The sequence below is a fragment of the Trematomus bernacchii genome, unplaced genomic scaffold, assembly GCF_902827165.1.
Source record: "Trematomus bernacchii unplaced genomic scaffold, fTreBer1.1, whole genome shotgun sequence".
In the NCBI taxonomy this organism is placed as follows: domain Eukaryota; kingdom Metazoa; phylum Chordata; class Actinopteri; order Perciformes; family Nototheniidae; genus Trematomus; species Trematomus bernacchii.
The window spans coordinates 18,340,815-18,358,485 of record NW_022988043.1 but is presented as its reverse complement, the minus strand read 5'-3'; the positions used below and the strand labels follow the sequence as shown (position 1 = coordinate 18,358,485).

The 17,671-nt window shown below is 40.6% G+C and overlaps 1 protein-coding gene across 1 annotated transcript in view; it reads right to left on the bottom strand.

Annotated features, from left to right (window-relative positions):
• Positions 1–17,671, bottom strand: part of fras1 (Fraser extracellular matrix complex subunit 1) — a 281,858-nt gene that overhangs the window by 58,352 nt on the left and 205,835 nt on the right. Inside the window, 5 exon segments of the mRNA XM_034118256.1 lie at positions 1,660–1,797; positions 2,918–3,032; positions 4,833–4,946; positions 10,728–10,906; positions 11,402–11,561. Coding sequence (XP_033974147.1) covers positions 1,660–1,797; positions 2,918–3,032; positions 4,833–4,946; positions 10,728–10,906; positions 11,402–11,561 — 706 coding nt within the window.

Sequence of the window (17,671 nt, the reverse complement as noted above, 5' to 3'; positions counted from 1 at the left end):
TTTCAACATCGTGGATATATCCTTATATGCTCCCGGCAACACACTGAACGTCAACTTTGCCTCCTTATTACACTCAGCCCTACTTTAGTGGGAACAATGAGTCTGCGTCTTTGATGCGCACAGGCAGATGATGCGGGGCTGCAATGTCGACAGGAATAAACGCAGATCATCCTCTGGCTGCAGCCTTGACCCGTACTTGCTTTTGATCAAAGTAAGTATTATTCAAATTAAAATAAAGGGCGGTGCCGGCCGTCAGCGAACCGAGCCGGCCGTCACCGGCCCGCTGACGACCGGCCGTTCTGTGATTCTCCAGAACACACAGATGGCCAGTCCGCCCCTGCCAGGACCGGTCCATGAAAATCCTAGCTTCAAATAATCGTGGTCATACTTCCTCCGTTTTCTGCCAGACGCTGTCTCCTCTCTCACTTTACGTAACTTCACAAAAAATCGATCCATGTTGCCGCTGCCATGTTAGCTGAAGTTAACGAGCTAGATTTCACTGTTTCTCGTTATTTTCTTCTCACGCTGCGCCTCCCCTGAAGCTCTCTGGCGCTCCCCCGGGGAGGTGCGCCTCAAACTTTGAAAACCGCTGCTCTAGAGCCAAAAGTGACTCTAATAATCACTGAAGTAATTTGAGATGTACCGTTACGCAGGACATGAGAAGGTGAAGTATTCCATCATGAGAAATTGAGAGCTTGCAGCCGCTCTTTGAATACTTAATCACTTGAAAATAACATGCTGTGAGGTCTGAAGGTTTTAAGTGGTGAATTTAGAAAAGCTATTCAGTGTTTTAAGCTGGAGTTCTTATTTGGTTTGCACAGAAGGTGTTTGTGGTGGGTAACGGCAGACGTGGCTGCTCAGCTAAAAACTGTTTAAAAATAAACTCGGCCACTGCTGCCTGTTCAGATTAATTACGTTTGATTGGATGTAAAAATCAAAAACATGTGACTACATAGAGATTTTTTTTTACAGACTCTGTGATGCTTTATTTTTATGCACTAGATCCTACGGTGAACCAAGGTGTTTTTATTTTGGGCAATATGAGATTTTCTGAACAAATTTAGTTCATTTTCACATAGGCTATCACTATCCACATTCAGCGGATAAAAACATATTTATTCATAAGTGTGTTATGTAACAATACGAGCAGGATAATGGACAGTACTTTAGATTAAGAGTAGACCGAGGCAGAGAAGTTTGTGTGTAAGAATATCGGAGTAGAGATCCTGATAAAGGAAATATGTAAAGCCATTGCCATAAGGTGAACTGTTCAAATCCGTTTTGGCAAAGGGTGGAACCTGCGACCCTGCAGCAAAGGCTCTATCAAAGAAGACTACCTCACATCCATGTAATGAGAAAGATCAAACTAGGTGTTGAGTGTCATCATGAAAAATATTTTCTTGTATAATGCCTGTTGGGGAATTTTCCTCACCATTACATCCAATAGAGGATTATTCGGTCGAACAAACAGGACTTTTACCAAAGACGCTGCAGTTTAACGTGTGAAACCATAGTTAACATTGACTTTTTTTAAAAATGTATTTTGTTTCATACAGTAGCAACTTATTTTATCTATTTTCCTAAAGGGGCCCTATTATGCTTTTTTGGGTTTTTTCCCTCCCACACACTCCTCGCTCTAACTGTGTGTGTGTGTCTCACCAATGAAGGAGTACTGGTAGAGCTCCTGCAGGTGTGAAGGGGCCGGAGGGGGTCTGTAGAGGATCTTGCCATTGTTGACGTCCGCCTGAGTGAAATGTGTCACCGGTGTGTTCGGCCTGTCCACATGCTCGATCGCACCTGCAGACACAGCAGGAAACAGGCATCTCAAAGACACAGTATGTTCTGAGGGGCAGACATAATCTATTTTTGCTCAACAGACAGAGAAAAGTCCAAAAACCCAACGTTTTTTTGGATGGATAACACAAAACTGTAGATGGAAAGTTGAAAGAGGCTTTAGAGAGAGATTTTAACTCAGAACAAATGTCTCCAATCTAATTTCAGAAAATAAAACATTCATGACAAACGGCTGCTGCTTAATCTGACTCTTTACTCCCCCTCAATGGCTCTGTTCAAAAAGAAATTCTTCCCAGATTTATCAGCCCATTAGTTGATGAATACGACCTATTTTAAATCGTTTTTCCCTTTCATATGACGGAGAGCTGGAAATGATACACCAAGTCTGTCAGATCCCGCTGCCGGAATGAATGGCTGCGGTTCTGAATGCCGCATACGGGAAAAAGAAAATCAACAATTATTCCTGTAAAAGTTCAGATTGACAGGCAATAATGAAAAACCATTGGCTTATGGACAACAGGTTATTACGTTGTTGACTTTTTTGTGGCTGGGTAAACATGTGAGCAAGGCAATAAACTTCTACTTAATTACTTATACAATCATTTTAAATCATCAACTTTTATGTCTACATGACATCCATATGACACTGTTATTAAACCCATATTACACATTAATACACTCCTATTACACTCCCATTACACCATTATCACACCCGTATTACACCCATGTTACACTCTTATTACAACCGTATTACACCTCTTACACTGTTATAACACCCATATGAAACTGTTATTGGACCCCAATTAAACCCATATTAAATCCTAATTACACTGTTATCACAACCACATTTAAAAGGACACAGTCTGTCAAATGACTGTATCCCTAAGGATACAAAACATATTTTAAGGGTTACAAAAGGTAGCGTATAAAACTTATATATTATAGTCAGAATTAAACACAAGGTCAGAAGCCCTTTAATGTTAATTATAATGAGCCTGCCCCTTGACAGAACTTAGATTTTAATCCTTTTAGTGCTGTTCACATTATAAGAGTCGAGGTGTGTGTGTGTGTGTGTGTGTGTGTGTGTGTGTGTGTGTGTGTGTGTGTGTGTGTGTGTGTGTACCTTGTCCTTGTGGCAGGGGTTTGGTGATGTTGTAGATGAGCTTCTCGCTGGGAGTCTCAGAGTCCACGAAGGACAGAGCTGAAGGCGTTATCTCTGTTACCCGATCCTCCAGCGCCTGCACACACACACACACACACACACACACACACACACACACACACACACACACACACACACACACACACACACACACACACACACACACACACACACACACACACACACACACACACACACACACACACACACACACACACACACACACACACACACACACACACACACACACACACACACACTGAGGTGAGACAGCAACTATCTTCCTGCAGCGATACACCCCATATGATTGTTGTGATAGCTGAGGGATCCATGTGCAGTTCCAAATAGAAACAGACTTACTTCCATAATTGAAATAAAAATAGTAATGGAAACAGTGAAACCAGGGGAGTCTAAAATAAAGTGAGCTGAGGTCAGTCTGACTTCAATGAGCCAGATTGAGCATATTGGAATTCCCAGGTTTGAGAACTAGTAATACAAACTTTAAAAAATAAATATCTAGAAAGTTATTGCACATCATTAATTATTACTGACAGGTGTGTTCTGTTGAGGTACTCATAGTATGTGTTATTGTATTGGACAGTATTTCTAAAGCAGTGGTTGGCCTCTAGTGCAAATGCAAGATTACAATAATATAATAATATACAAGGATAATTCTAATGTGTTTAAGAATTCACAAAGAATATTTATGTTAAACTGATGCCCATGTATTCACGTGTTGCTTTTAAGTAATGATAAATTTATATAGGGCGTTTTAAGGTCACATATAAATATCTTGGAAAACATATTGATTGCTAATTTCAAAATTTCACCCATATTACACTGTTATTACACCCATATCACACATTCATACACCCAGGTTACCCCAATAGTTCACCCTTATTATACCTATATTACACTGTTATTAGACCCATATAACACCCGTATTACACCCATATTATACCCGTGTAACACTGTTATTTTACCGATAGTAACCTGCAGGTCTCCCTTGAAAAAGAGATCTATGATCTCAATGGGACCAATCTGGTTAAATAAAGGTTTGAAATGAAATGAAATAGTACACTGTAAATAAACCCATATTAGACCCGTGTTACACCAATAATACACCCTAATAACACTGTTATTACACCCATTTTACACATGGACACAGCCTGTCATATGACTGTATCCCCCAGGATACTGACATTATTTAAGGGTTAAAGACACTTGACATCAGATATGTCAAACTCAAGGCCCGCAGGCCAAATCCGGCCGCCCCATTGTTTGTTTGGGCCCGCGAGAGCTTCTAAATAATATAATGCATACAGTTCCATGACCCTTTACACTCCATAAACATGTCCCACAATGCACCTTGACTTGGTTACATGCGCACTTGACCATTTCAATATCAGCAGCTCGTTGACGGGGCAATAGGGATATTTTCTATTGTCTTTATTTGATAAAAAGGGGATTATTCTTAAGAGCTTTTTGATCTGTATGCAGCTGACAGCTAAGATTGTATTCATTATATTTGACAGTAAAATAGAAATGTGGACTTTTGATGGATGGGTAATGATGATGGTTTCTTTATTTCATAACTTTATGGGATTTATGCTAATATAATACAGGAAAAAGTGAGTGTGGTGCCCACATACAGTATTTGTTCATATGCACAATCATGCATTTTTGTCCCCAAACTCTTTTTATTAAATTAAGGTCCTCCAAAACTTGTTCTCTTGAATTTGTGCTTGCAATATTCTCCCCTAGACCTCTGCTTTCATAGCTGAGTTATGACTCAATTCACTCCCACTGTAATGGTACTGTTACATTACACTGTTTCAAACTCCTATCTGATTTTTGGTAAACTTTTGTCCCTTACCGTGACCTGTAGATCGCAGTCAGGGGCCAGCTGGGGGAATCCTGGGCTCTGAGGCAGGACTCCTATGGTAAAGGTCTGAGCATCGCTCTGAATAACCTGGGATGCCTCTGAAACCTGCACACACACAAACACACACGTTATGTTAGAGAAAACACTTTAGATTCACCTCTACTGAGCTGAACTTCTCCTATGTTGAAGTTTGATGTCTTTTTCAGCAGCACATTATCTCAATTAAAGTTTTTCTTGGCTGTTAACTGGCTCAGGTATTATAAATAATTTCTAAGTGACAGAGCTGATGACAGGTTCTCGAGAAAGTGAGATACAGCAGATGTGATGAAAACATGTGACAGTGTGTAAATGGGACTCATCAGCATCAGGCTGCACTGCAGGGACAAAAACAGAAACTTTCAATAAATATGAATAAAGGAGATGTAATGATGTCATTGTCATGCATATGTAGCTATCTGTATCCAGGCAGATTCTTTCGTACCTCAACTACTTAGCCCCTGATTACTTTTCAGTATCTGTTTGAAAACGTAAAGTGTACATTTAAGGTGTTATTTAACCATCTTGAACCATTCTAATCTTTCAGTAAAGTTAAAAGAATACCCAGCATTCAGTGGGACTTTTTTCTTTAAAGTCCCACACACTTCCTGAAACGCCTCCATTGGACTCCTTGATTTACTTCTGGAACACAGCGACATCACTACGTAAAACTTGCACTTCTATTGGCTTGCGCTCCAACACATTAGCCGCGTTCACACCGGAGTACTTTTCACCGTACTTTTCGCGTTTAGTTCCGTTAGTACCCCTTATGTCGCGTTCACACCAAAAAGAGCACTTAATCTCGGGAACTTTTACCCCCATTTTTAGTGCCTGCTGAGAGATGGTACTTTCCTGGGGGGAAAAGTGCCCCAGTTCTGATTGGCTGGGCGAATTGCAAACCACGCCCCGTACAACTCTGAAATGTTTTGTAGAGCTGCTATTTTATTATCCTCGCATTAGCATTATTAGCATTAGCATTCGCCCAGCGCACAAACGCAGAGAGACTAACTTATGGCAACACAAAATAAAACATGGGAGCGGTGGAGATGAGGAGGTGTCGGCGTTCTGGCGATTTACTCGGAAGGCTTCAGTAGAACCCTAACCCTAACCCTAACCCCAACTCCGGGAACTTCCGGCCGGGGACTCCGGGTGGCAGTATACGCCGTGAAGTTGTTTGCGGCCTGCCAGTAAACCCAAAGCAGAAGAAGACGAAGTGACGTCAGCTGCTCATTTGCGTAATCTTCCCTCAGGGAATTTATTCCGGTGTGAACGCGATCTGTACTAAGTGCCCTGGGGTAATAAGTGCCGGGGCACTAAGTGCCGGCACTAAATACGGCAAAGTACTTGGTGTGAACGCGCCTATTGTAAATGATAGGCTAAGGGGCGGGACAACTCTTAGCGGTTGACTAATCACAACAGAGCTGGCCAGCTAACCAATCAGAGCAGACTGGGCTCTGGTTTCAGACAGAGGGTGAAAAGAGGTGCTGCAGCACAGGCAGTATGAGAAAAATAAAGAGCTTTTTGAACATTAAAGCATGGAGACATGTCACATTGGAGGCACAAAATACAAAAATGAACCTGAAAATAAGCACAATATGGCCCCTTTATATTTAATATAAGAGGTTTTCAACACGTCGACAGAGGGGAGAAAATCCAAGTTAAGTGGTAATTAAATGTTTGATTCTCCCTTTTTTGTTGTCAGGTGTAACATTAAGTTTGGCTAGTAAACTTTTCACTTAATTATTAAGATATATACAGTATACTGTATAGAGCCCCTTTTATCTTTCTCTTTTTCGTCTTCCTGCTCTTCAACAGTGTTCCCTTTCCAGCACTGTGCTGAGGTCATGACCTTTGCTCTTTTCCTTGCTTATAATGCAGCTGATGATTTAAATTAGAATGTAAGATTATGTTAATTGAATAACTGATTAGTGAGGCAGAAGCTTTTGGATTTGTGTAATCCCCTCCGCCTAAATGACTAGATTGAAACTACACTTTGATATTTGGCTCTGCTGCTTTCTGCTCACGCTTCTTAAAGTAGTCTGTTTTAATGTAACTTTTATCTTAAACTGGTGCTATATTTCTCTTACTCAAGCTGTCCACAATATATAACCGCTCTTTCAAACTGATTTGCTGTACATGAGCACTGCAGTCTTGCTTGTTCCTTCTTAAAGACCATTTCTGTCCTCATTTCCTTATTCCTCTGCAGCTGCTTGTTCCTGTCACATCAGTGGCATTTGTTGGCATTTGAGGGGGAAGAAAGTTCGAGAACTTGGAGTCAGCTCTGTCACTCAGAAGTAATGTAACAAGCGCATGAAGCCTGGAGTCAGCGCCATCGATCACGAGTAATGGTGTTACCATCAAAGTCAGTGAGTCAGCTGGATTTATAGAAGGTGGCGTTGCGGTGGCAGAGAAATTATGGATTATTTGGTTTGATTCAATTCAACATAAGATCACGTATGTATTATACGTTATATACACCCTAATGCAAAAAATCACCCTGACCAACACAAATGAAATGTGTCACATCTTAAATCAGGGAATTGTGGGTATTTTTCTTTCAATTTATCTCAGGGTGTGTCGGTGTTTCTTAAAACATGTGCATGTTCCCCCTTTGGACTGCCACTTCATGGAAAGTACAGGCAACTGTCCGAAATCAAAATGAATAACTTATAACCAATGCTTAAAAGACAATGTATGAATAAAGGTACACGGCAAATGGGAGTATACATGGATCTCTTTGAAATCACAACAGTTAAAATAGCATTAATTTCCAGGGATTATGAGGCTCTGTTTACCAAATAAAGATGTGGCTGTTGTGTGTAGTTTACTGTCATCAGGTCAAATGAGTGCAGTTGACTTCATTTTGCAACAGTTTACTTTTGTTTCCATCTGGAGACATGCATTTTTGCAGTGCAGCTTTAAATACTAAATTGAATAATAACGGATTGTGGCCACAGACAGCGCTCTGATTCGTGCATCAAGGTCGGATTCACAAAACACTAAAGATTTGACACTGCAAACACCCCAGTACAGTTTGAAACTGAGTGAAAAATGCGGGACAGGGAAGAAATCCTCTGTTAATTAGTGTATATACCATGAGGCTCTTTAATATAGAAGTCCCTTTTTTCTTTGTTGCATATTCTCAGTAAGATATTCCATGAGGCAGATGATAGAAACAGGTCAAGTGTGAGGAAAAAAGATTAAAATGAATGGGCCGCTAGTCACTAGTCAATATACTAATAATAGGACAGCGTGTTGACATTGCTAGCTGAAGATCTTTTTGGAAAAATTGCAGGATTAAAATATCTACAAGCTCTTAATACAGTGTACGGATCCTATTTTCTGATAGCTGCCTTGGAAACAAAGTAAGCTGCATTTTTTGTAAACTTTGCTCAACAGTGGCACAACAGGAATGTTCCTGTTTGAGTTTCTGCTGCTGCTAAGGTGTTGTTATACCGGGCTTTCACATTGGACGATAGAACTCACAGGTTTCTGTATTTGCCGCATCCCATCCGTCTACCCCTTTCAACAAAGACACTGGTTCGCCAAAAAAACACATTTTCAATAAAAGGAACATATTTTCACTCTGGACAACATATTGAGAGATCGAATTACCATCTCACTATGGTATGCGATGCGTGCGAAAACATAAGGAGTGCTGTGCGGCCCACTTCTGTTTAGCTCCAAGTTGCAGGAGCGGAAATTCTTTTTAAATCAATCATTTCAAGGCGACACACACTTTGACAAAAAACGTAGGAGCACAATAATACCACCCTGACAAACTGTCAAGTATAATCACCACGTCTGACAACAGCACAAACGCTTCCAGTTTGTGGCCGGGCCTTTTCTCTCCCCCCTCTGCATTCTTACTTCCTGTCAAAATGATGAGACACTTGAGGATTTTATCCGAATCCAGCACTGTGTAATTGAAACACATTTGCCCTGATGGATGGAGCCAAAATGTGGGTGGCTGGACGGAGGGAGAGAGATGATTAGATGTCGCTGCAAGATCTTGGCTGCCTCTTTTGTTTTTCTAATGCGGCGGAGGTGAAGAGTGGCATGAAAACGCTCTAACTGCGCCGTGATGAATGCTGCATCGGTTTATCTGGGATTGTATCGGATCGGGAGCCAATTTGCGAGTAATTTGGGGTCATTAGTGCTAATCAAGATAAGTTGCTTTGAGTGCCGAAGAGTCAGACATTAAGTTTGTAGCAAAGCCTGAACTAAGGGAGAACAAATCCACTGCAGAAAAGAAAAGAAGTAAGGATGGAAAGGAAACACACAATGTGGTCCCCAATAACTTCTCAGCGACGAGCAGACAGTAACTTGTGTATTACAAAACAGAGAACATATTTGAGAGGGTTCCTATAAACCGCATAGATACAATTTCATGGTAATAATACAAATCAAAGTGGAGGCAGATAGAGGTGAAAAGGAGAGACAAGAGGAGGAGAGGGGAGGAATAAATAAATCAAGCCAGGGGGAGACGTGCTGGAGAGGGAGGAGAGGTAAACACAGGGGAACATGGGAACACCAGTAACAGCGTGAACTTCAAATAACACTGCGGAGAGAGAGAAAACAACAGGAGCAACAAAACGCATCTATGTCACCATCTCCCCCCCCTTTTCTTTCAGAGTGAGACGCTCTTTTAATGGTCTCCTGAGGTTTCCTCGTCCCACGGAGGATTTATCCCAACCTGCATGCGTACAGTACTACGCACTCAAAATGAAGGATAAAAAACAACCTTGTCTTGTGTTTATCCCGATAGTGTACAAACTACTTTATATAATGGCCTACTGTACTGCAGGTGAACTCACAATTCATCTGGTGCCTTTATCCATTAGTTTAAAAGTCAAACAAATGAAGTTAATATTTCAATAATAAGGAAGTCAATTAGCAATTTTTAACTTTCTCTTTAACATTTGTTTTTCTTTTGAAATCATCTATGCCAAAAAAGATCAATATGGTTGAATTTTAGAAGATTTACGGGAGATTCATTCTGAGAATTTAGAATTATGAATTATAATACGTCAATTATAACAACAAAGCGGATAGTATTTATTATTGCCATCACAATAATCAACACTTTGCAATGGTCTTTATTGTTCTCATACTGCCTGTGCTGCAGCACCTCTTTTCACCCTCTGTCTGAAACCAGAGCCCAGTCTGCTCTGATTGGTTAGCTGGCCTGCTCTGTTGTGATTGCTCAACCGCTTAGAGATGTCCCGCCCCTTAGCCTATCACATACAATGTGTTGGAGCAGTAGCCTATACAAGCGAAAGTGTAACATAGTGATGTCACCATGTTACGAAGATAAACAAATGAGTCCAATTTCAGGCAGTTCAGGCGTTTCAGGCAGGGGAGCGAGTATGGGAGAGAAACTCCCTCTGGAGAAACTTTGAGATTCAAGCCTTTGCAGACCATTTACATGCACACAAATCTATATAACGATAAGGAAAGGGAAAACCCAAAGAGCATAGTAGGGCCTCTTTAAGACTTGGTAATTATTTTGCTTGGAGAACCTGGTTTAGAATCCGGCTCAGGACCATTTACCTCTTGTCTCCCCCCTTCAACTCTGTCTCTTCAATAAAAAACATCTTAAATAAATAGATTAAATGACTAGCGAACATCTAACCGCATGTGCTTGTGAATGTTGTTTGCTTTTGATGGTCCATGATCATTGCTGTTGCACTTAACTGAGATCACAACTACATTTCTAAATCACAAGAAAATAATAAAATATGCTATTGAACACTCTGTATTCTCGTGGGCCTGAATAACTTACAATTACAGCACAACAAAATAATTCTGAAAAAATGAATTTATGAAATCATGCGAGTCAGCACTGACCTGGAACTGGAAGGAGTCGCTATTTGAACCACTGCCGAAGTGGCGGTACCAGACTGTGCCATCGTTTACGTCCTGCTGAGTGAAGGAGGTGGTGGCCGTGAAGCCTCGGTCATCGCTTATCAACGGGCGCCAGCCTTCTGAGGGGCCGTCAGCTGGCATGGACACCAACACCACCTCACCTGAGACAGAGAAAGGGGGAAGGTTGAGCTGTTTCTCTCACTTAATATCAAAAAATGTCCAGATGATATCCAACCAGGATCAGGGACAGGAGTGCTTTTAAAAAAAAAATTAAACATGGCTGTTTTTTTGGGTTTCTATATTGGCTAATAACTAGGCTGCCTCTAACAAATATTATCATAATTGATACATCTTTTGATAATTTTTCTAGATTAGGCGTATGGTCTATGAAATGACAGAAAATAGTGAAAATCGCAGTTTCTCAAAGTCCAAGATGATGTTTTTAAATGTCCTGATATCAGTTAAAAGATAACCCAACAATATTATTTTTTAAAAGCAGGAAATATCCATATTTCAGTGGCTGAAAAAACTGCATTTTTGAGATCTTTGTAAGAATCAACCAAACTGAAGCCAAGATGAAGATTATGCAATCTTCCAGATCTCTAAATATGTGAATCTGTTGAGAAAGCATAACATGTTTGTGAAAAAGAGTGTACCATATTTAGGCTGTCCGTCTGAGACGACGATGGTGTACACGATGTCTTCGCTGCTGACTCCCTTGTAGTCAGTCTGCAGGTATTTTTTATCCAGGCGCACCATGCCTCCTTCCTTTACCCAGGTCATTGGCACGGACATCACCTGTGGAGCGTCAGCAGCCTGAAACACACAAATATCAATTTAAAAACTTTTAACATTGTGGTTGGCCTCCATTTTGATACAGCCAGTTCTGCAAAGTCCACAAGAAAACTTTGACAGGATGATTTGTTAGCATTTGACAATTAAAGCATATCCTCTCCAGTTTGCCATTTTTTTCCCTAGCAAAGAGCTTAACAGATGCCAATGACGTTAGCATGAATTAGCCGCAGGTGCAGTAACACAATCAAGGGTTATTCATCTAAATTTACTCTCAAACATAGTGAACTGAACAATATGTTCGAGTATTACTGAGAAACCCCATGTGGTATATAGAGAAATCAAAGCAGACTCCTTGTTCCTCGGGTGCAGCCGGATGCCACTTTCACTTTGTTTTGTCACAGTTTGAGCAGCTTGTTTGATTCCACATCTGTTGTAACCTCAGGATTGTGAGTCCCAGGAGCCTGTCGTAAAGCCCTGTCAATCAGAGGCAGCGCTAAGCCTGGAGTCAGCTCCACCAATCGGAAGTACATATATATATATCTGTGCTTTCTCTGTCTGAGACCACAACTTTGGAATCTCACTTGTTTTGGTGATGCTGTATTGACCTGAGACAGAGTAACTCATCATTTTGCTCGCCCTCCCCCGAAGCAGAGAACAAAGAGCAGGATCCTCCCCAGCAAGCTCACTGGAGCTGTGGATGATTCAGTGTCTCTGGAGGACATTTCAGCAGGGAAGATGCCTGCTGTCAGGGAGGGTTTGATACTAGACCCTCCTACTCTCTTACTCACTGTGTCACCCTGCTGCTTGAATAAAAACAGGTAGGACACACTTCTGGGGCATGGAAAAACACAACCAGCTATTTATTCTGTAAACAGTAGCTCCACACTTACATCTCGGTGTCAAGGCATCTAAAAGTAATCTAGCTGTCAACATTTTTTTACTGGATACTGCCTGGGAAAATCGTATACATTAAGAAAACAATGGACAACAATGATCCTATTTTACCAACATTCTTGATATGCACAAAAAAATCATCATTAGCTCACAGGTGATGTGACTTTCCCTTACTCAACAGGATACATGTGGACTAAATTAAAGGTCCCTGTACACATTTATACAACAATAGTATTTCATTTCATTATATACTGTACACTCCAAATATAAAAAGTGGAAGTGGCCACCATGGCATCCCTCATTGGTTTGGGACTACTGCTAGCCACAGAATTTGGTACATTTGCAGGCGCAGTTTTGTTTTTCAGGGATCAAAATCAACATCACAGGGTGGAGCTAAGTACAACGAAACATGACAACAATGTTCCAATTAACCCTCCAGAACTGAAAACACACTATGAATGGATTCAACATCTACGAAAAATCATGGACCAACAAACAGTCAATCAGAGGGTAGCCCCACCCATACACTGCACACAAAATCCTCCATTTTAAACAGAATAGGACCAACATTAAAATGTACATGCTGTATTGAACAAGACTTAAAACAAGCAGTTAAGACCATTAACTCATTACGAAAAGTATCACTGAGGTAATTAATCAAGTGAGAAGTGGTGCATTTTCTCATAGACTTCTATACAATTACCATTAGAGTTGACATGTTTAAGGCAACGTTTGCCTATTGAAAAAAACGTTGGTACCACTTTCTAATAGGATTTACATTATATATGTAGATGAGTACATTACATTATATTACATTTAATTTAGCTGACGCTTTTTGCTGAAAAGCAAGAATCCTGTAGGTACATTTTCTATCTATCAGCCCAACAAGATAGTGCCAAAGCATTAGCTTCCCTTAATGCCAAACGTTTGTAAGTGCTACGTACACAAGAGCACGTACAAACCTGTTTGGCCAAGGTTAAGTCCAAACAGATGAGTTTCCAGCCTGCGACGGAGGATGTATAGACTCTCTGCTGTCCTGATATCAATTGGGAGCTCGTTCAGCCATTTTGGGGCAAGGATAGCAAACAGGTTTTAGTTTAGGGGTACCTGGGTCCGAAAGGAGTAGCAAGCGGATTGGCCGATGCAGAGCAAAGTGCTCGTTTATAACATAAATAATAACACATTTTGGGTTGTCATGTTGTAAGACCAAAATAATTAAATTAACAATAACTTGAATCAATGTTGGCTTATTAGAAACTAAGTGGATATTAATGATTGTTTTTAATTTATTTTATTTTATTTATTTTTTTAGTCAATTTATTGAACATGTCAGAAACATAACATACAACAATAATAATAATAATATATATATATTCTTTTTTTTCTCACTCATAATAATAATTATAACAAAGTACAAAAAAAAGAATAATGCAAAAAAAAGAAATAATAATAATAATTCTCAAATAGTCTCCGTCATGTTCAACAGGGGCAAGAAGAAGCCTAAAAAAAAAACGTTTCTGGTCCTACCCCCTCTAGCATACATTTTCCTTATAAATAACATATTAGAAGTAGAAAATGGGCTACTAACCCAAAACGTGTTCATTGGCTATTTTCTGCAGGAGATCAGTGCAATGCCAGAAACACTGTGGCAGTGGGTGATAATAGATTACAAGAGTGTGCCCAGGTGTGTGAGAGTTTGAGTGTGCGCATGTGTGGCTGTCTGTGTTTGCAGATAACAACCTGCCGGCCATCTGTGGCTCTTCTGCCTGCCGTGCGGCTCATCCGATATCACACTATTTCAGTGTAGCAGCAGGAAAATGATTCCAGACGAGAAGCAGAGGAAACACACAAGTCAGCATGGCAGGCTTTTAACTCAGAGGACCACATCATGAAGGAGATTATCAGCCTCTCCCGATGAACACCAAAGTCTCTAAAGGACTCTCAGAAACAGCAACAACAAAAAGAATTTACAAATGTGCCAATACTCCTGATTTCCCCAGACCTCTGGCTCTTTGTCCTGCAGCTGCAACTCCACTTGGTCATTGTTCTAATGTTCTTTCTTGGATAACACACACATCTAATGATGTTTTCTTCTCTTGAGTGAGAATGCTGTTGCCTCATTAGAAAGACAGTCTCAGCTCCTTTAGACAGGTGCAATACAATGAAACGATCTTGGAAACGTTTTTACTTTTTGACCTCTGAGAGGGAATTTGGAGGATTTCATTTCAGATTGTTGAGAGATAAGCGCAGATAAGGTGCTTACTCAGTTAAGAAAATAGAAAGCAGCTGTCAAATTAATATGGGGGTTATAAACAATACATGCAAAAAGAAACATGCAATATCACGTTCCTAAGGATATCTTTTTTAAACTCCATAAACAAACTTGACGTGCACCAAACCTTATATAGCACACTACAGGAAAGGGAAACCCCCCAAAAGCTAAATAGGGCCCCTATGGCAAATGTATCAGATTGCAGTCAACTTTTAGAGAATCAATAACATATATAAAAATGATATCAATTGATTATCTATTAGTGTTAAATATAGGCAGGAGGTGAGGGGGTTGGGTTAATTGAAGGCCATTAGCCCATGCAGCATGCAAAAAGTTCACACCCTTATGTTGGCCAAAAGTATTTTATGGAAAAACCACCTAAACAACATTAGTCTCTCCTTAGCCGCAGCACATTTGGGAACAAATGCATGAAAAGTGCATAATCAGAGACCTTTGAAGGGCTTTGAGCCAGCAGGCCTGAGATGGACTGTAAATAGAGTTGTACTGGATGGAGAGGTTTTGGCTGCAGTCCACGAAAACAGAAATAAATGACTTTGTCGAGATAAAGAGTCGGCGCCATCCATAAAACATCGGCTCGCAGCCGGCCAGGATGGTCATGCTTTTGTAATGACAGTGGCATTGTCATCTCTCATTTATCCATAACTCCAGGAGGCGAGGGGTGATGGACACGTCAAACCGTTGACAGTCACAGAATGGAGATTGAATCTTTATAACATATTATAATTTAATCTAAATGAAACATGCCGCTGTGGTGTCTTGAAATCAGACCACGCAGCAAAAGTAAACATCAGGGCTCTGTGACCGCCAGCTTGACAGAAACAAGCAAACGAAAAATGTAATCACAGGCTTTGGATGTGCAGTATCGCTAAAAAGAGGAATCTTCCAAAAAGAATTTTCATATTCTCCAAGCGCTCAGCAGGAGAAGACCTAAACGATCTTTGACAATAAAGCTGAGCCATTAGCCCACCAAAGCTGGATGAATGATCAGAAAAAAAGATCTAATTCCCTTCCATTGCTGCAGAGAAACAGAAGAGCCCGAGGGTCTTTCAGAGGCTCAAAGTGTTCTCCCTGTGACAGTAATTGAAAGCCAAGGGTCCTGCTTCCTATTCAGGCGAGCGGCAGCTCCGCTCAGGGCTCAGGAGAGAGCGAGTCCATCCATCAGAGGGTCATTAAGGGTCTGATTAGCCTCCTGCTTTAGAGCTTAGTAATCCCACTTTCACAAGGCCTATTGTCCCAGAAACAGCCTCGCACTGAGAGCCGCTGCTACAGCCTGGATGGTGGGCTTGGAAGGACAAGCCCCGAAAACTACAGCCTACACTCAGCGTTCCTTACAACGATATCTTGACCACCTGTTTTGTATGACATACATGCCCCCTTGCCTTTTATGGTTTATTTGTGCTATTAAATATTTGTACAACGATGTTTTTTCACTAAGATCCCTAAACCGGAAGATACTCCCTCTCTACTTTGTATGGATGAGCTTCACCGCTCAGTTTGACAGCCGATGAAAAGGGAGGACAATAAAAGTTGAACACACACCGGCAGCAACATCCAGTGTTTGCCCGGTCGATCTGCTCAAAGAAATTGACTTTTTGGACTTTGTTATGATAGTCTGAAAGACATGCCAAAAACAGGCTTTTTCTCCAATTTCTACCGTGACATTAATGGTGCTTTTTTTCGAAAAGTTTCGATATTTTCACACAGAAATTGGCAGAACACTCAGAAAAAAAAGACGTTTGGTGAAGTGTTTTTTCTCATGCGACGGTAGGAGCTATCTCCTCATTGGAAACATCTAAAAGACGCTGGCACTCAGAAACAGCCAATATGAGGGCACAGGGGCTTTTATTCATTTTAGCTTTGTTGAAGCCAAGGTTCATAAAGTCTTTGTTTAACGTTAAGTACAATTTTGGTTTGTACTGTGTCAATTTTTATATTCTTGCATTGTTCTAATCTAATCCATGCAACTTCCCTACAGTTTGGTGATGAATGATTTTGCATATTATTCCCATTAACTTTTAAAAGTGGCTTCCTCAGCAGCCACACTGCTTCCTCAGCAGCCGCAGTGTTACAGCTATTTTAGATGACTTGGCATGTTGTCAGTTACCCAAAACAGCTAGGGTTGGAACTTCAATCTGAACTTGAATATCAAAACTCTTGTGAGGTGATGTTACTTAACTGCACATAATATGTTCATTTGTACAACACAGTGCAGTTAATGAATGGAAGCTAAAAACATGCAGGGAAATGCAGATGTGCTACTTTCAAATGATCCAATAGCAGAATACATTTTTTACTTTTCTTGTTTTGAGGGGGAGTCAGTATAGAAAAAGAAAAAAGATAAGCCAATGGATTTCACTATAAAAATTCCCCAGTTTAATAGTAATATTGAAAAAATGGTATGCAATTGTATGTTTAAATTAGCACGAGGCATTATCTTATGAAATATGTGCTTACATGCAGACAATTCCATAACAGTACTCTTAACATCAGATCAATCCAGAGTCCACTGGTTTTATTGAGGCTTTTCAGGCAGGGAGAGAAACTCGCTCTAGCGGGAATTATATTGGGATTATAGCCTTTGCAGACCATATAAATATACAAAAACCTAAATAACACACTACAGGAAAGCGAAAACCCCAAAAAGCACAATATGGCCCCTTTAACTGGACAGCTTCACACCAGTGAAACAGGGCCTTTTTCTTGTTTTCTGTGGTGCTGCCAGCAGACAATATCACTGCAGTAACTGCTCCCCACCCCTTTATTTCCTTAATGACCTCTATTCTTTAGCCATCTACCTGTGTAAATCAGGCGGGTGGCTTCCAGACGCATTGAGAACACTGCTGGGACTCGTCCAAAAAGCTTCCGACATAAATCAAAATAATTCTTTCGGCGTTCCATCATGCTGTCCATCCTGCTCTGTCCAAAGCAGGACCGAATGCAGCAT